This window comes from Panthera pardus, unplaced genomic scaffold, assembly GCF_024362965.1.
Source record: "Panthera pardus isolate Hobbes unplaced genomic scaffold, ASM2436296v1 HiC_scaffold_8, whole genome shotgun sequence".
Lineage (NCBI taxonomy): Eukaryota > Metazoa > Chordata > Mammalia > Carnivora > Felidae > Panthera > Panthera pardus.
The window spans coordinates 16,422,498-16,441,708 of record NW_026527013.1 but is presented as its reverse complement, the minus strand read 5'-3'; the positions used below and the strand labels follow the sequence as shown (position 1 = coordinate 16,441,708).

The 19,211-nt window shown below is 48.3% G+C and overlaps 1 protein-coding gene across 9 annotated transcripts in view; it reads left to right on the top strand.

The window, feature by feature from the left end:
• Positions 1–19,211, top strand: part of PRSS43P (serine protease 44) — a 35,096-nt gene that overhangs the window by 13,911 nt on the left and 1,974 nt on the right. For 4 of the 9 annotated variants that reach the window (XM_053897080.1, XM_053897079.1, XM_053897078.1 and 1 more), the window contains 6 exons: positions 13,118–13,217; positions 14,531–14,615; positions 14,936–15,092; positions 15,785–16,050; positions 17,054–17,217; positions 17,777–18,634. In XM_053897080.1, the coding sequence (XP_053753055.1) occupies positions 13,118–13,217; positions 14,531–14,615; positions 14,936–15,092; positions 15,785–16,050; positions 17,054–17,217; positions 17,777–18,010 (1,006 nt within the window). In that variant the 3' untranslated portion in view covers positions 18,011–18,634. Of the gene's footprint in view, positions 1–745; positions 1,647–10,499; positions 11,586–13,117; positions 13,218–13,378; positions 14,616–14,935; positions 15,093–15,784; positions 16,051–17,053; positions 17,218–17,776; positions 18,635–19,211 lie in introns of those variants that run through there. The other 5 variants (XM_019416590.2, XM_019416592.2, XM_053897081.1 and 2 more) reach the window with 5 other exon arrangements.

The following is a 19,211-nucleotide window of genomic DNA, read 5'->3' as shown; positions in this document are numbered from 1 at the left end:
GGCTAGACGTTTGTTTCCATCATCTAGGCGATGGTGCTGAGTCCCGAGCGGGATGTGGGGGGACGAGGGGGTGAAGGAGGTGTGTCCGACATTGAATCATGAGCTCTGGGTGACTGAGTGCTGTTGAGGGAGGGGGCTTGGGAGAGGTTAGGAGGGCTGTCTGTTTCTGTCTGAGCTGGTTGGTGCGGGGCCACCAGAGTGGGTCTGGGAAGGACCCACCCAGTGCGGTGCTCTGGGTGAGGTGGGGGTATACGGGATGTCTGGGAGGGGATCTTCAAATATGGAGGCAGCTGGCTATATGGGTTAGGAGTCCTAGAGAAACTGTTAGCTAGATAGATGGATTGAGGGGGCTGCCAAGAAGAGGTGATATTCCAAATGTTTTCACAGCCACCGTGGTTTGGGCAGTGACCAGTTAAAATATCCTCCTGAGGATATTAAAGTTTTCCCATTAACTTTTCTATTTTTTTCAAAAAGGTTTTTATTTTTAAGTAATCTCTACACCTAGCATGGTGCTTGAACTTACAACTCCAAGATCAAGAGTTGTATGCTCCACCGATGGAGCCATCCAGGTGCCCCTGCCCATTAACTTTTCAGTTCTTAGTTCTCATATTTGCAGAAAGCTGGGCCTGATAGGTGCCTGGGGGAAGGTCCCCATGTGCCTGAGCCCCTGGTGCCTTGCAGGGCAGTGAGCCTGCTCTGACGTGGATGGCCTTCCATGCCTGTTTGTTTCTTTCTCTTTCTACAGGGAGACTCTGGGGGCCCTTTGGTCTGTAAATTTAAGGACACATGGGTCCAGGTGGGACTCGTGAGCTGGGGTTTAGGCTGTGGTCGTGGAAATGTGCCTGGAGTTTATACAGACATTGCTGCCTACTCTAAGTGGATAGTTGAAGTGATAAACCGGGCTGCCTCTTTGTATCCAGTGGTGTTCCTCATTCCACTTCTGTGCCTGGTGCTGCCCCTGGGCATCCTCGTGGCCCCGTGATCACCCCCGCCCACTCCCCTCCTGTTTTTGACTCTCACCCGAGGCCTGTCCTCCAACCTCCCCCTCCTCCTCATTGCCCTTTCCTCCAATGCTGTTTGGGATCCACTGACCCCGTAGAGAGCTACCCAGTAGAGAGTGGCAGTAAGCCCGGAGCCCTGAAAGTGTCCCAGCCTGATGCCCCAGTCACCTGCCTCGGCCACACCCACACCTTGGCTGCGCTCTGCCTGCCGGGAAGGAGGGAGTACAGGCATCCCAGCCTGAGAGCCAGCCGACCTGCCAGCTGGAGCCCGGTGCTTCCCTGATGCCTTGGAGAGCCTCTACCAAAGAAGAGACCTCGTGAGCAGTGAGACAGCATTCGACCTGGCTGTGGCCTCAGGCTTTCACCTGAGAGTGAGCTTGGTGATTGTGCAGACAGAGCCAGGCGGTGTCACCACGGCCCTGCTGAGGTCCGAGGCCTGGGGGTTCCACATCTGACCCAGGTGTCTGGGACTGGGCGAAGTTCCCCCCTACCCAGTGTGGATCCACCTGGATCCTGCTGGGGCAGCCCCGCGATGGGGCCCCCTTTCTTGAGTACCCAGTGGCCACATCCAGGCTCACCCCAAGTCGTGTGGAGGCACTGAGTGTGGAAATCTTAGATGTCAACTGAATAAATGTTTGAAGAGTTGCTTTTGTGTTGTGTACGTCTCCTGGTCTGGGCTGTGGGGGACACTGAGAAGTTATCTCACATTTAACTTAGGAGTGTGTTGATGTTGCTTTAAAACATTTCTTTAGGGGTGCCTGGATGGCTCAGTCGGTTGAATGTCCGACTTCGGCTCAGGTCATGATCTTGCAGTTTTTGAGTTCAAGCCCCACATTGGGCTCTGTGCTGACAGCTCAGAGCCTGAAGCCTGTTTCAGGTTCTGTGTTTCCCTTTCTGCTCCTCCCCTGCTTGCATTCTATGTCTCTCTCTCAAAAATAAATAAACATTAAAAAAAAATTTAAAACAGGAGAGGCAGAGAGAGAGGGGGACACAGAATGCGAAGCGGGCCCCAGGCTATGAGCTGTCAGCACAGAGCCCGACGTGGGGTTCGAACTCATGGACTGCAAAATCAATACCTGCGCTGAAGTCGGATGCTCAGCCAACTGAGCCACCCAGGCGCCCACATGATGCTTTTTAAACCCTAGAGGGAGGGGGGGGCCCTCGACTCGAGTTTCACAGATGGTTCTAGCTCTTGGGTCCTGCTGCTGTGCCCCTCATGGCCACCAGCAGCTCTGCAGGGACCTTTGTAGTTGAATTTGCTGGCCGTTGCTTCTAGGGAGGAGGAAGTGAGAGAGAGTGGAAGCGAGAGAAAGGTCAGGGCACTGCACCCAGTCTGCAACCCTTATTTTCTGCCTGTTTGTGCTGCTTCCCCTGGAGTTATGTAGAGCCTTGAGCACCAGGTTCCCTTGGCCTGCGAAGAGTGCCGGGCTGAGACTCAGCGAGAGGACAGGTTGAGTGCTTCCTGGGTCTCTGCTGGCTCACGTCCCGCATCATCTGTGGTCCCAAGAGTGGCTCTTTGTTCTGATGCAGAGATGCAGAGCACTTCCCTGCTCCAGATTTCCTTCCCTGTTCTTGAAACTTTGAGGTTCCTTTCTTTTAGGAGGAGATTAGAGCATTTTGCATGTGAGAAGAAAGTGCCAGGTGACTATTTAGGTGGATAAAGAAGGGGACTGGGGTAAAGACTGATAACTCTCCTCTGACACCTCTCATCCCTTAATAAAGCCTGTGTTTCCAAGCCTTCCACTAAGGGAGACACTAAGTTCTGTGTGCCTAAGCTCGTGTGGCACTAAGTCCTGGCCCATAAAATATAAACAGAAGTCTTGGGTGTGATTTGTGGGAAATGTCCTTAAACGGAGGACAAGCCCCTTCTTCAGGTCTCTTTGCTCTCTCCTGGCTGGAGTGTGTGCACGGTGACGGGAGCTTGTGCGGGTGATATGGGACACAAGGGACAATGCTAAGGGCACAGAACAGGAATTTAGAAGGAACTTGGCTCCTTGGAGTTTGTAGCTCTGCCCTCACAGCTCTTTGTGCAACAGAGAAATACACTTTTTTTTTTTTAAATTAAGCCATTATTATCTTCAGTCTCAGTTACTCGTATCAAAACCTCATTCTAACTAATTCAGTTGGTGTCATCTGGACTTTTATTTCTGGATTTTTATGAATATAAACTTTTGAAGTCATTTATTTATTTATTTATTTATTTTAACATTTATTTATTTTTGAGACAGGGAGAGACAGAGCATGAACGGGGGAGGGGCAGAGAGAGAGGGGGACACAGAATCGGAAGCAGGCTCCAGGCTCCGAGCCATCAGCCCAGAGCCCAACGCGGGGCTCGAACTCACGGACCGCGAGATCGTGACCTGAGCTGAAGTCGGACGCCCAACCCACTGAGCCACCCAGGCGCCCCGAAGTCATTTATTTAGAAGGAATTCTTTCTAATTCCTACTTGACTATATACACCATTGCTTCCTTCTCTATTCAGTTTTTAAAATTGATAAGGTTAAAAGCTTATGTTGATGAATGACTGTTATCTCTTAATGTGCTTCCGTATTGTTATTTATTGAGGTATAATTTATAGTAAAATGTACACAATGCAGTATAAAATTCTATGAGTTTTTTTAATGTTTATTTTTTATATTTGAGAGAGAGAGAGGCGGGGGGGTGGGGGAGGCAGAGCGTGAGTGGGGGAGGGGCAGAGAGAGCCGGAGACAGAATCTGAAGCAGGTTCCAGGCTCGGAGCTGTCAGCACAGAGCCCGACGCGGGGCTGGAACCCACGAACCGTGAGATGGTGACCTGAGCTGAAGTCGGACGCTCAACCGACTGAGCCATCCAGGCGCCCCAATTCTATGAGTTTTAAGAGAGGTATACCCCATGCCAATGTCTCCAAATCATGATTGAGAACGTTTGTATTAATCCAGAATGCTCTCTCATGTGTCCCTTTCTAATCAGCCCCTCCCAGACATAACCACCATTCTGATTATCATCAGATTATTTGCATGTCATTAGACCTCATATTGATGGAATAATATAGTCAATGCTCTTTTGTGTCTGGTTTCTTACCTTCCACGTGTTGTTTTTGAGATTCATTCATGTTGCTACATGTACCGTTAGTTCATTCCTTTTTATTGGTGAATAGTAATATTCTTGCATGAATATTCCACAGTTGGTTTATTCTCCTGTTGGTGGACATTTGGGTTGTTGCCAGTCTGGGACTACTATGAATGAAGCTGCTAGTAAACATTCTAATATGACTTTTTTGTATCTATACACTTTCACTTCATTTGGGAATAAACGTAGGAGCGGAACTGCTGGCTCATAAAATCAATGTATGGTTAACGTTATTGGAAATTGCAAAGACTTTTCCAAATTGGTTGTACCGTTTTACGCTAGTCCCAGCAACAAAGGAGAGTTCAGGTTGGTCCACATCTTCATCCATCCTCGGTGTTTCTATTTTGCCCAATTCTAATGGGTATGAGGTGGTATCTCATTGGGGTTTTAATTTGTGTTTCCCTGTAACTAATGATACTCAGCACCTTTTCATGTGCTATTGGTTATCTGCGTATCTTCTTTTGTGAAGTATGTTTTCAATTCTTTTGCCCATTTTTAATTAGGATGCTTATTATTATTTTTTTTTATTGCTCATTTATAAGTAGTCTTCTTATGTTCTGAATAGAATCCTAAGTCTGTCACTTGCTTTTTTCACTTTTTAGCTGGGGGCTGTGAAGATTTTTCTTCTATATTTTTCTTCCCTAAGCTTTATACTTTTAGCTTTTACATTTATGTTTGTGCTCTACAAATTCATTTGGGGGCATGGTATGGGATAAGGATCCAAGTATATTTTTCCATATCTTTAATGTTTATCCACTTCCAGTACCATTTGTTGAAAATACATTTATTTTCACATTGATTTGCATTGGTACTTCACCAAAAATTAATTGACAGTGTATATATGCATCTATTTATGGATTCTCTATTCAGTTCCCTATCTGTTTATTCTTTTTTAAATTTATAAAAAAAATTTTTATTTCGAGAGAGAGAGAGAGAGAGAGAGAGAGAGTGTGTGTGTGTGTGTGTGTGTGTGTGTGTGTGTGTGCGTGTGCAGGGGAGGGGCAGAGAAGAAGGGAGAGAGAGAGAGTCCCAGTCAGCCTCTGCACTGTCAGCATGGAGCCCTACTCAGGGCTGATCTCCTTGTGAGCATGACCTGAGCTGAAATCAAGAGTCGGATGCTTAACCAACTGAGCCATCCAGGTACCCCCTTTTTGTGATTTGTATATTCTCACCCCAACTTTTCAGTGTTCTAATTACTGTAGCTTTTATAGGTAGTCATGAAATTTGGTAGCATTACACCTCCTAATTTGTTCACGTTTTTCAAGGTGGAGATTTGTGTAGAAATTGACAAGCTGGTTCTAATCTGTGTATGGAAAAGTAAAGGATGTAGAATAACCAAAACAAAGAGCTACTGTACTTTAAGACTTACTATAAAAGTGTAATAATCAAGACAGTGTGGCATTGGCATGAGGGGGCAGACATATAAATCAGTGGAACAGGATAGAGTCTAGAAATAGATCTCTGCATATATGGCCAATTGATTTCAACAAAACTGCCAAGGCAATTCACTGTAGGAAAGATAGTCTTTTTAATAAATGATACGGGAAAAATAGGACATTCCTATTCAAGGAAAAAAAAAAGCCTCAATCCTAACTTTGCATTATATGTAAAAATTAACTGAAAATGGATTAGAGAACTAAATGTAAAACCTACATCTAGAGAAACTTCTAGAGAAAACTTAGAAGAAAAGTCTTTGTGACCTTTGAGTTGGCAAAGATTCTTTATATAGGACACAAAAAGCATGCACTATACAAGAAAATCAATGATTGGATTTCATCAAAATGATTATATTCTGCTCTTTGAAAGACACTGAAAGACACCATTAAGAAAGTGAAAATAGAAGCCACAGAAAGAAAATAGGAAGAAAATAGAAAATAGGAGGAAAATAGCAGAAAGTCCACTCAAAGACTTACATATGAATGTTCATAGCATCTTTTATTGATAATAGCCAGAATCTGGAAACAATTCAAGTGTCTATCAACAGATAAATGCTAATCAATGAAATACTGCTTGGCAATCAAAAAGAATAAACTGCTGATAGAACTTCCATCCAAGAACATGGATGGAAATTCAAAAACATTATGTTGAGTGAAAGAAGCCAGACCCAACGAATACAGAGTTTTGATTCCATTTATATGAAGACCAAACAGGCACAACAGGTGATCGGTGGTTGCTTATGATGGATTTGAAGAGGGCCCAAATGCACCTTCCGGGGTTTTGAAATCGTATATAGCTTGATTGAGGTGGTAGTTATATGGATCTGTATATTTATTAAAACATTAGATTGTGCACTTAAGGTCTACGTATTTCACCATATGCAAATTTTTCCTCAGTTAAAAAATAGGTTAATGTGACACATTCTAGTTTGGCTCCGATGTCCATTCTCTTCCTCTTCCATAATACATGTCTTATGCAATGGCCTGATGTCTTAGGTCATTCTGGTGTTGTGCCTGCAAATATTTAACAGGCAGCTCTGTAGGGGGGAAAACCCTGATGTATAACATTTACAGATATCCACGGTGTAAATACTTCCACCATGGCTGATTTCGAGACACCAACATGACATTATTGAATCTGGAGTTGGGAAGAGATGTACACCGTTATATAGGAGTTCTACCATACAGCTACAGTAGACCTAATCTCAAGAGCACAGGTAATAATAAAACACAGGAAAATAACTAGGAAGTAATGAATTTTGAGTATTTACTACCTCTGTTTTGAGTGTGATTTCTTTAATGACAGCTTTTATAATTAAAAAAAAATTTTTTTTTAATGTTTATTTATTTTTGAGACAGAGAGAGACAGAGCATGAACGGGGGAGGGTCACAGAGAGAAGGAAACACAGAATCTGAAACAGGCTCCAGGCTCTGAGCTGTCAGCACAGAGCCCGACGCGGGGCTCGAACCCATGAACCGTGAGATCATGACCTGAGCCGAAGTCGGACGCTTAACCGACTGAGCCACCCAGGCGCCCCGACAGCTTTTATAATTAAAATTTTAATAATGACCGTGTTTGACAGCCAGCTCATAAAAGTCCCGACAATTTGCAATCGGCTTTCGTGAGCCAGCTCCAGGATTCGCTGGGTCGTTTCTCCACGAGCAGATTCCGGGACAGGGATCCATGTTCAAGTAACCTATTAAGAGAGTTATTTTCAGGAAGAACCTGTATGGACGTGAGGGAAGCCAGATAGGAAAGGCAAAGGAGTTTAATAAGAATGTGATTAGAGGTGAAGTCTAGGCTCAGCATGATCCTGGAGTCTGCGTACATTAGAGAATCCATCCAGACCTAAGGCAAGGGAGACTGGGCTTTTGTGCCCTGCAACACCATGTCATTGGCCACAGGCTGACCGGAGGGATGGGAGGTAGGGAGGTAGGGAGGTAAGAATGCAACTCCTCGTCACCTTTTGTAATGTGGCTCCATGTGCTCAAGGGCAAGCCTCCTAAGAAGCTCCTATGAATTTCTAGCAGCAGTGCCCAGAGTAGTTGGGAGATAGGTACACCAAACAGGTAAAATGGATCCCAGGCAATCTGGGTTGATACCCACTTAAAAAGTGCCTTTCTCGGCTTCCCTTGAAGCTTAGGGTGCCCATGTATTTAAGTTATGTTCCATTAGATGTAAGAAGTAGTGTGCTGTTGGGGATGCCCTTCAAAGGGACACGGGTATGCATTTTGGCCCTGTCCCTTTCTCAAGGGAAGATAGAAAGGTGGAGGTGCCATCTTGGACTCAGAGATATGAGCCCATCTTAAGGGTGGCAGACCTCGATCAGGGCTCGATTTGGACTATTAAGTAAGAAATAAACTTTTTTTTTTAAACTGCTATATTTTGAGATAGCTCTGTTAACACACTTTAGCCCGTACCCAAACAAATACAGTGAGTAAAGAAATAAGTAATTGGGGCGCCTGCGTGGCTCAGTCGGTTGAGCGTCCGACTTCAGCTCAGGTCATGATCTCGCGGTTTGTGAGTTTGAGCCCCACGTCGGGCTCTGTGCTGACAGCTCAGAGCCTGGAGCCTGCTTCAGATTCTGTGTCTCCCTCTCTCTCTGCCCCACCCCTGCTCATGCTCTGTCTCTCTGTCTCTCAATAATAAATAAACGTTAAAAAAAATAAAAAAAAAGAAACAAGTAATAACAAATACCTAAAATCATGACTGTGTAAAACAATAATAATTTCTAATTTGTGGGCTTTTTTTTTTCTTTTTTCTTTTTTAAATCAAGACAGGACTAACCCCAACAAAATGAGAGAATGTATCAAGAAGAACAATGAGGACATATCCACTGCACAAAAAATACAATTATTTGTACACGACCTGGTTGTCAATATAGGAAACCCCAAAAGAATCTACAAATTATTAAAATTGAAAATATAATTTGGTAAGATTGTTGAATAAAAGTATAATGTGGGGCACGTGGGTGGCTCAGTCGTTAAGCGTCCGACTTCCGCTCAGGTCATCATCTCTCAGTCCATGAGTTCAGGCCCCGCATCGGGTTCTGTGCTGACAGCTCAGAGCCTGGAGCCTGCTTCGGATTCTGTGTCTCCCTCTCTCTCTGCCCCTCCTACACTCATACTCTGTCTCTCTCTGTCTCTCAAAAATGAATAATGTTAAAAAAAATTTAAATGGAAAATAAATGAAATTGAATTCCTACCTCACACTACAGATTTAAAAAAATGTGGATACAAGATGAAACATGAAAAACAAAACTTTAAAATCTTAGGGGAAAATAAAGGATGATGCCTTTAAGACCTCAGGATAGGGAAGGCTTTAAAAAAAATTTTTTTTAACATTTATTTATTTTTGAGACAGAGAGAGAGAGAGCATGAACAGGGGAGGGTCATAGGAAGAGGGAGACATAGAATCTGAAACAGGCTCCAGGCTCTGAGCTGTCAGCACAGAGCCCAACGCGGGGCTCGAACTCACGGACCGCGAGATCGTGACCTGAGCCGAAGTCGGTCGCCCAACCGACTGAGCCACCCAGGTGCCCTGGGAAGGCTTTTTTTTTTTTTTTTTAATTATTTTTGAGACAGAGAGAGACAGAGCATGAACAGGAGAGGGGCAGAGAGAGAGGGAGACACAGAATCTGAAACAGGCTCCAGGCTCTGAGCTGTCAGCACAGAGCCTGACGCGGGGCTCGAACTCATGGACCGTGAGATCATGACCTGAGCCGAAGTCGGATGCTTAACCGACCGAGCCACCCAGGCGCCCCCCGGGAAGACTTTTTAAAACCAGACACAAAAAACATACATGATAAAGGAAAAGATTGCTATTTCTGACTACGTTAAAATTAAGAAGTTTTGCTCTTCAAAAGATGTAATAAAAAAAGATGTAATAAAGTGAAAAGACAAATCATGATAGATGATATTTGGAACACACGTTACCCACAAAGGAGAACACCTTAAAAAAAAAAAAAAGCTAAATGAGAAATACTTCAAAAGCAACCCAAATATAAAATTGGGTAGACGTTACAAACATTTTATAGAAAGAAAGCACAAATGGCCAGAAAAGATATGAGAATATACTCCAGGGAAATGCAAATGCAAACCATAACAAGGTATAATTTTATGCCCGCCATGTGGGAAAAGACAGAACTGTGGCAGTAGGTGTCGTGTAGAGTAACAGGAAGAGCCATAAACTGATGGTAGGAGTGTCGTTTGGTGAAATGAGTTTGAGAACTCGCATTATGAACCAAGAAATAAACATGAATACACTTCCACACGAATCATTGACATCCAAGGTCATTGCTCATTCTGGTGACACAGCTCATTCAAAAGACACACAATGAAGCAGAGTTACTCGTCATCAAAAGTGAAAATATGCCAATCCTAGGCATGGAAAACCGGTTGTTCCGCTTTTTTGGAAAAGGAGAGTTGTTAAGAGTTAGCATTGTAGGACAGCGCAGGACTACGACCCCAGAGAGAAGGGGAACAAGGGTCCTGGCTTCCTAAGCACAGGCAGTTTTCAGAAGGCACGGGGAAGGGAACCCAAACAGAACACGACGGCACCACTAAGTTAAGAGGACAGATTGGAACTCAGGAAGGCGAGGCATCTGGAGTTTGCAGGTCACAATGTTATCATACTACGCTTCGTGGGCCAATTCCACAATAGCCGGTTTTTGTACAGGGCTAAGAATGATGTACACATTTTTAAAGAGTTGCTTTTCAAAAAGAGAACCGCTCTGTCGGTTAAGCGTTTGACTCTTGACTTCGGCTCAGGTCATGATCTCACGATTGTGAGATCAAGCCCTGCGTTGGGCTCTGCCCTGGGGGTGGAGCCTGCTTGGGATTCTCTTTCTCCCTCTGCCCCTCCCCCCCCCTCTCTCAAGGGGAAAAAAAAACAATATGTGGCAGAGTCCACATGTGGCCTGCAAGGCCTCAAATATTTACTGTCTTTTACAGAGAAAGGTTGCTGATCCCTGCCGTATAGGATGGAGATATGCCAAGAAACAACTTCCAGAAATCTGCAGAACAACCCCTTTCAGTCTTTGGCTGAATACTAATCTACACATACACAGGTTAAATTTTCAGGAGGCTGGGCAAAGAACAACTGCCAGGGAGCTAGAAGAGGACCAACTCACAGAGTTCACACAGTGCTGGGAGGGTCAAGCTTCATCCACCCGGAGAAAGGACCTCGCTGAATACTCAGGCAATCAGGAGGTACCCCACAAGGCTCACACCTTAGTATTAAGGCTAAGGTAATCCTAGGATAAAGACTACTCTAGACTCATCCTACAAAGTTGAAAAACCAGCTTCAAACGGACCAAGGTGGGCTGAAAGTAATTTAGCTGCCTGCCAAATTTCAACATTCCTTAAAGAAGGAAAATACAATTCAAATAGTCAGCAACATAACATTAATAGCCTTCAGTGTTCATTAAAAATTACTAGACCCATGCCTGGGAGGCAGAAGGAAATATTAGTGAAATCGAAGGCACAACAGTATAAACTATTCATACTGAAGCACAGATAAAAAAAGATTGAAACAAGTTATCAGACCATGATGAGTTGACCTTTGGGATATCAAATGGTCTTATGTGAGGAAATTGGAGTACAGAAGGTGGAGGAAAACTGGGAGCAGAAATACCTGAAGAAATGCTATTCTTCAAGAAAATTTGAAAAAATAGTTGCCGAAAAATTTTCCAAATTGATTAAAAACTAGAAGTCACAGATTCAGGAAGCACAGTGGACCCCAAGCCAACGCAAAGAAAACCACACTGCCAAGCATAATAATTGAATTGCTATTCAAAACCTAGGGATAGAGTTTAAAAGCAGGGGGGAAAAGACATATTACTTACAGAGGAACAGAGATAAGAATGATTGGGGCACGTGGCTGGCCGAGTCCGTGGAGCATGTGCCTCTTGATCTCAGGGTTGTGGGTTTGAGCCCCACACTGGGCGTAGAGATTACTTAAAAATAAAATGATAAGAATGATTGCAGACCACACTTCAGAAACAATGAGAGAAGATAGTGGGGAGAGGATCATCTTCAAATGTTGAAAGTCAGTGCAGAATTCTACATCAAATGAAGGTACCTTTCAAAAATAAAATTGAAGTAAAGACTTCTCAAAACCAAAGCTGAGAGAATTCCTTCCTGGACTTCAAGAAATTCTAAGTTCTTCAGGCTGAAGGAAAATGATATCAGATGGAAACTGGTCTGTACAAAGAAATGCGTTGTCTGCCTAGAATGCCTGTTCAGCACACTGCCAGTGACTCATGGGGCGTCTGAGTTATCATCGTGGGATCCCCCCTCACGCACTGCCCCACAGAGTCTTGAAAGGGCGAACCGCTAGCCCCCCAGGGTGCAAATACATGGATATAATAATCGTGCTACCAAATAGCTGCTTGGTCTCCTTTAGGGATGTAGCAAATTTCAAGGCTGAAATTGAATTTCAAGGGTTGGCATTGACCTTTGATGCTGACAGGTTGGACATCCAGCAGCAGTAGTAGCTACCTCGGCTTTGGTAAGAGGAACCCCGTGTTGTTTTATTGGGTGGACGAATATCCTCCAATCTTGCCAACACAAATACTCTGTTATTGGACACAGTGCAAGCGTGGAGGTTGACAAGGGCAAGTGTTAGCCGATCTCCAGCCGAGGCGTCATCTTAGCCACTTGGCCGTTGAGTGGCTCCTTGGCAGTGGATACTCACTGGTGGGCTCAGTGGTTTCCACTGCCACAGGTGCATCCAGGTACGTCTTTCCCAAATTGTGGAGTTTTGGCCTTTCTAAGTCCCTGACCAACCAGACAAGCCATTCATCGTTGTTCAGGGGCCCGTTTATATTCTTATTCGGGCCGCTTCTCCTTTTGCAGCAAGCTGATGACCAAGTGCACTATTTGAAGCCCTAGGCACAGGATTTCTCCTCATCACTGCCATTCAGGGCCACTCCTGAATGAGGTTCTAGTGCAACCGCGGTCTGTTTTCAGCTGGCACCAAGATTTTGAGCCCATCTGTGAACGAGGCCCAGGTTTTTACTCTTTCATCAGCTGGTGATAGGACACCCCTTATAAAGCTATGGGTATGAACTGAGAGAGAAGCTTTAATTCAATACAAGTAGGTGATACGAAGGTCCAGGCCATTGCTTTTGTGCAATTTACTTGTTGTCTTCAAGACCTATCATGACCCAACTCCACATATATCATGTCCATTGAATGATGAATTGCTTTGTCTGGCTGAGTTTATGACTTGGTGAGTCTGGCTAAATATCTACATTATGGGAGGAGGCATGGGACTCTCAGTCACTTCATGTCCCATGGTCTGGCCGTTAGTTTCTTCCTAGGGTGCGGTGGCGTGCCGGGAGTTGCTTTTCAAAGAATGTACAATTTCACGATTTCTTTGCTGCAGACAGTATGGTCTTGTTCCAGTACTGTGGGAGTCTATACTGTCACTCTGTAATTAGGACAGAACAGAGACTCCTTACCTCCTTACCGCATTTTAATCTTACCAGCAAACTAGCTCGATGGGGTTTGTTGGGTCACACAGCCCAAGTGATAGGCTACTACAGCCTGACTTCGTTTCTTCATAGGAGGAACTACAGAGCATTGCGGCCGCTCTTATGTGTGCGCTCTGGGATAATCTCCCCGCTCAAGAGTTTTCATTTAATCACTGTCCTTTTGCCACGTAAGGTAACGTATTCACAGGTTCAGGGGATTAGAACACCGACATCTTTGGGTTGCCCGTATTCTGTCTATTACAGGGTTGTTTCCAGATGTTGGCTATTAAAAATAAAGCTACTAAAAACATTCCTATAGGTGTGTGTGTGTGTGTGTGTGTGTGTGTGTGTGTGTGTGTAATACAGCTTCATTTCTCTGGGGTAAGTGCCCAGGAATGCAATTACTGGGTCGTATGGTAATTGCACATTTTGTTTTATAAGAAACTGCCAGTGTCTGTTTTCCAGAGTGGCTGTAATATTTTTACATTCTTACCACAAAGTCTGAGTGTACCTCTGCACCCGTGTCAAGATTTGTTGACAAATCCGGGTTGTCAAGATCTGTTATTTTAGCCAGTCTGCTGGTGTGTTGTGATATCTCATCGTGGTTTGCATTTGCCCTGCGCTAACGGCTCCGTTCAGGTGGAGGTTGATTTTTAAATTTTTGTTTTAACGTTTATTTATTATTGAGAGACAGAGCGAGACAGAGCATGAGCATGGGAGGGGCAGAGAGAGGAGGAGACACAGAATTTGAAGCAGGCTCCAGGCTCTGAGCTGTCAGCACAGAGCCCGACGGGCGGGGGCTCGAACCCACCAACTGTGAGATCATGACCTGAGCCGGAGTCGGACGCCCAGCCGACTGAGCCACCCAGGCGCCCCTAGGTGGAGGTTGATTTTTAAAAGGTGGCACTGCCATCTCTAAGGCGGTGGTGGGTGCCGTTGAGGGCAGCGTGTCCGTGTCCGCTGAGCAGTCCTGATCTTGACCGTGAACCGGCGGGGGAGGAGGAGCGGCGAGGCGCGCTGCACGCCGGGCGCGGGGCTGCAGGTGCGTGGCTGCGGGGTCAGCGGTGGCACCCTGTGCCGGGCCCAAGGCCCGGGCACCAAGTGCCCGGGAGGCTCTCAAAGTCGGGACGAAAAGCCTCCCCGAGTCACGACTCCGCGGCCTGCGCCACCCGTCAGGCCACCCAGCGGACGCGGCGGGACCCTGATCTCCGCGGAACGCAGTTTCCCGCCAACGCGAGGGCAGGGCCGCCAGCCGCCGCGAGGGGGCGCTGCGAGAGGCGCGGCGCCGGCGGGCCCATGGCGTCCCCGGGTGGTGGCTCCCTTGGCCTCTTGCTCTGGCTCCTGCTCTTCCAGCCACGGCTTGGTGGGGCGCAGGGCGAGTCGGCGCCGTCCCCACCCTCCCCGTCCCCCTCGGGGGGCGGCCGCGAGGACCGCCGCGAGAGCGTGTCGAGGGTTGGGGGATCTTCTGCGACCCCCGTGCCCCAAGAGGCTGCCGCTTCCCCACAGGTGGCAGCGGTCACCCCCGTTGACCCTGGTTCCTACAGGGCTGCGGCCATTCCTCAGCCAGCAGCAAGGTCGCTGTTTCCTGCAGGTGATGTTTCGGGCCAGGCCCTGCTGCGGAGAACTGGCCTGGGCCCAGGGGGTTGGGACTCTGCTCTAGGGGAGGGTCTCACGCAAAGATGGTTTTTCCCAGGGGAGGAGAGGCTCTGAGTGGTCCCAACCCTGCCCTTGAGCTCGGAGGGGACATGGCCATTGTCTTGGGGGGATACAGAGCTGCTCGGGGGGATGGGGGGTTCTGAGGGGACATGACCTTGCTTTGAGGGTTCTGAGACTTCTGAGGATTATCCAGCTCTGCTGGTGGGGCTGTCATGGCTTTACTTTCAGTCCCCTCCTTTCCTTGACCTGCTCCAGGATGCGGCCACAGGTCTATGAGGATAGTTGGCGGAATACCCGCCCCAGAGAGGAAGTGGCCCTGGCAGGTGAGCCTGCAGATCAAGGATAAACACACGTGCGGAGGCTCCCTCATTGCCAGCCGGTGGGTGCTGACCGCTGCCCACTGCATATTTGGGTGAGTGTCTGGGGTTCTGGGCTTAGGCTCCTGTTCAGCAGGCTCTGTGACCTGTAGCCCGTCTTGTCCCCCTCCCTGAGCTTCCTCTTCCTCATCTGAAGAAGGGGGTCATAGTCCCTGCTCTTCAGACTGCAGGCAGAGGTAAGTGATGGCAGGGCCCTCGGTAGCCTGAAAAGGTAAGACCCCAAATCAGGTTCAAAGCTTGTGCCGATTAGCCTTCAAGCCAAGTGGCAAGAAAGGGGGCATGATGCCAGCTGAGAGGCAGTGTCTGGGCAAAGACCGGCAAGGGGGAATACTTAAGAAGAGTGGAGTGTGGGAAACCAATTTGGCCAGATTAGTGGTCTCACGCTTTAATGAGCATGGAAACACCTGCAGAGCTTGTTAAAACACAGATTGCCTGTCCCCACTCCCTCCCCCCCCCCTCCCCCCCCCCCCCCCCCCGCCCCCAGTGTCTCTGATGCAGTAGATCAGAAATGCGATCTGAGAATCCGCATCTCTAACAAGTTCCCAGGTGATGCTGACGCATCACCAGCGAACCCGCCTTGGAGCACCACTGGATGGGTTGGCCACGGGTCCGGGGATGGGACCCGGTTTGGAGGGAGGGAAGTGGTTTGATGGAGATAGGGCCAGGCTGGGAAGGCCCAGAAGATGCGGAAGGGGGGGGGCGTCGACCCTCCGGGATCTCTCTGCAGCCACGTGGAGTACACCGTGAAGATGGGAGACATCCACGTGAACCATACCTCCAGGATGGCCATCCAGGTGCCGGTCCGGGACATCGTTGTCCACAAATATTACAATCCTGTTGGAAGCATTGAGAATGACATTGCCCTCATCCTGCTGGAGTTCCCTGTGAATTTTTCCTCGCACATCCGGCCCGTGTGCCTCCCTGAAAAGATGTTCATGGTGGAAGCTGGTATGGAGTGCTGGGTGACCGGATGGGGAAAAAGAAAAGAAACAGGTGAGGCTGGAGCAAGACTGTAAGCTCAGGCCACAGGCAAGAGGCTGCCGGGTGCCCCGCGGTTGGCCTACGAGCTAAAGGGGGAGGCGGGGAGGCCATCTTGTAGCAAGAGGGTAAGGGAGGAGGCCGCAGAATGCCGGTAGGGAGCGATTGATGGCGTTACAGACTTCGATTAGGATCTCAGGACCTGGGGTCTTGGGTGACAAGCAAGGCGGATTCTCTCTGGGGTGGACTGTAGCCCAGGGGGTGTTGATCTGTCTGCTAATGGGAGCTGTCCCCAAGCCAGCTTGGGTGATGGTGGATGGGGGGCTTCCTGTGAGTGAAAAGAGACGCGAGAACTAATTCCTGGTGAGGCTGGTAGGGCCTCCTGTCCCTGGGGAGAGTTTGGATTCAGTACCTTTGGGGCACTCCCTGTCCAAGAGTTTATGGTCCTGGTCCAAAGGAAAGTCACTTCCCTGATGCACGGGACAACTGCCACTCTTACTAAGCATCCTGAGTGACAGACATTTGGTTTTGATTTCTCATGGCTGGTAAGGCCTCTTTCTCTCCTGATCTGTTCTTCCTCCTCCTATCTCCATTAAAAAAAAAAAATCGTTTTTAACGTTTGTTTGTTTTTGAGAGAGAGACAGAGTGTGAGCAGGGGAGAGGCAGAGAGAGAGGGAGACAACAGACTCTGAAGCAGGCTCCAGGCTCTGAGCTGTCAGCACAGGGCCCGACGAGGGGCTCAAACTCACAAACCTCGAGATCGTGACCTGAGCCGAAGTCGGCCGCTCAACCGACTGAGCCACCCAGGCGCCTCTCCTGTCTTCGTTTTGATTCTCACCTCCTCCCCTCCCCATGTCCACTTTGGGCCTCCTTTCCTCCAGTGTCAAATGGGGACAGTATTCACTGCCGCGGGGGGTGTCTGTATGTGAACACACCGTATGGAGACCAAGAACGGACACCCGGGGCTCCGGTTTTGGTCTGCTAGGCAGATCCACCAACTCCTAAATCTTCTCTATAGATAAACCCGAAGATGCTCCGGAACAACTTCAGGAGGCCAAGCTAAACATTGTGCGTTACGAGGAGTGCAATAGGGCACTCAAGGAACAGATGGAAAGTGGTAGTGACCTAGTGAAAAAAGGGGCTGTCTGTGCTTACAGTTCCCGAGGAAAGGACACCTGCCAGGTCAGTTCACGGGCCCTCGCTATCTTAGCATCTTGTTCCTCCACAGTTTCCTCTTTCACGGGCAGTGGGGCCCGTGTTATCCACCAGCCCCTCCGGTCACCCTTCATTCAAGTCAAGGGGGTCCCAGGGGACACACTGCCAAGGCCAGGCTGGCCCGACTGGATCCTTCAGTAGGACCTGCGCTGCCTGCAGGGAGCTGGGAGAGGACGGGCGATTCAGGCAGAAAATACCAGTAATGCCAGTCACGTGTTTTGAACCCCTTCTAATGTGACAGGCAATACTTGGGTGAAGACTTCACTCGTTATGATTACCTCACAGTGTGTCCATTTCCTTGGCTTATATTCCGTTCTTTGTACACGATTTTTTGAGTGTGTATACGCATTTTGTTTGCTCACGTTTTCGGCTCTCCGATCGGATATCCCCAGAAACCTAGGGCTGGTGGAAGCCCAGGGAAACCCCATGCGTGCCCATCTCCCCAGGCCCTGCGGTGTAATCAGCCAGTTCTGATACTGATTTGTTTCATCCCTGTGTTCTTTTTTTTTTCCTCCTCTTTCTCCAGGGAGATTCTGGGGGCCCCATGGCCTGTGAATTTAATGAAACATGGGTCCAGGTGGGGATTGTGAGCTGGGGCTTTGGCTGTGGTCGCAGAAATTTTCCCGGAGTTTATACAGAAGTTAGTTTCTACAAGGACTGGGTCATTGATCACTTGAGTCAGGCTTGCTGTTGGGACTCAGCTGACTTCTTCATACTTCTGTGCGTGGTGCTGCCCCTGGGCATCCTGGTGGCCCCGTGATCACCCCTGCCCACTCCCCTCCTGTTTCTGACTCTCACCCGAGGCCCCTCCTCCTCATTGCCCTTTCCTCCAATGCTGGTTGGGATCCACTGACCCTGTAGAGAGCTACCCAGTAGAGAGTGGCAGTAAGCCCGGAGCCCTGAAAGTGTCCCAGCCTGATGCCCCAGTCACCTGCCTCGGCCACACCCACACCTTGGCTGTGCTCTGCCTGCTGGGAAGGAGGCAGCCGACCTGCCAGGTAGAGCCCGGTGCTTCCCTGATGCCTTGGAGAGCCTCTACCAAAGAAGAGACCTCGTGAACAGTGAGACAGCATTCAACCTGGCTGTGGTCTCAGGCTTTCACCTGAGAGTGAGCTTGGTGATTGTGCAGAGAGAGCCAGGCGGTGTCACCATGGCCCCGCTGAGGTCTGAGGCCTGGGGGTTCCACATCCGACCCAGGTGTCTGGGACTGGGCGAAGTTCCCCCCTACCCAGTGCGGATCCACCTGGATCCTGCTGGGGCAGCCCCGCGATGGGGTCCCCTTTCTTGAGTACCCAGTGGCCACATCCAGGCTCACCCCAAGTCGTGCGGAGACATTAAGGAGTGTGGAGATCTTAGATGCCAATGAATAAACATTTGCAGTGCATTCTTATTTGTTCTGAAGTTCCGGTCTCCTGAACGTTGTGGGGTTGCCTAGGACATGCTCTGTAGAGAACTAGTTTCCAGTGTAGCTTGGAAAGCACTTCATGGGGTCTAGAAGATCCAGAGGTGAGGAATTTGCCTACCTTGATCTAAGTCTCATCAATGCCCTCCTATTAGAGCCATCAACATCTCTGTGGCCGGAAGTGTCGTTGTCGTTGTCGTTGAGTTCAGCGGCCTCTGGGTCAGAAGCAGGGGGAGCAAGAGAACGGAGATTGGAGCTGGACACACTCACACACCCTCGTACCTCTCCGTGCTGCCCCATACCAAGCGTGCCTTGAGGAGACACCAGGGGCTGGGTGTCAAGACACTTTGAGCCCAAAGAGCTGAGTTCCTACAAGGGGAGGGTGGGTGGGAGGTCCTGGCTGTGTGTGTATGTGTGTGTGTGTGTGTGTGTGTGTGTGTGTGTACAGCTTCTTTACCCAGTCACCAGACCAGGTGTCCCATAGTCCTCTGGACTGGCTGCTGATCACCCCCCAGCCTCTGTCTCTTGCCCACCGTTCCTTCCGCGGCCAGGGCTAGAG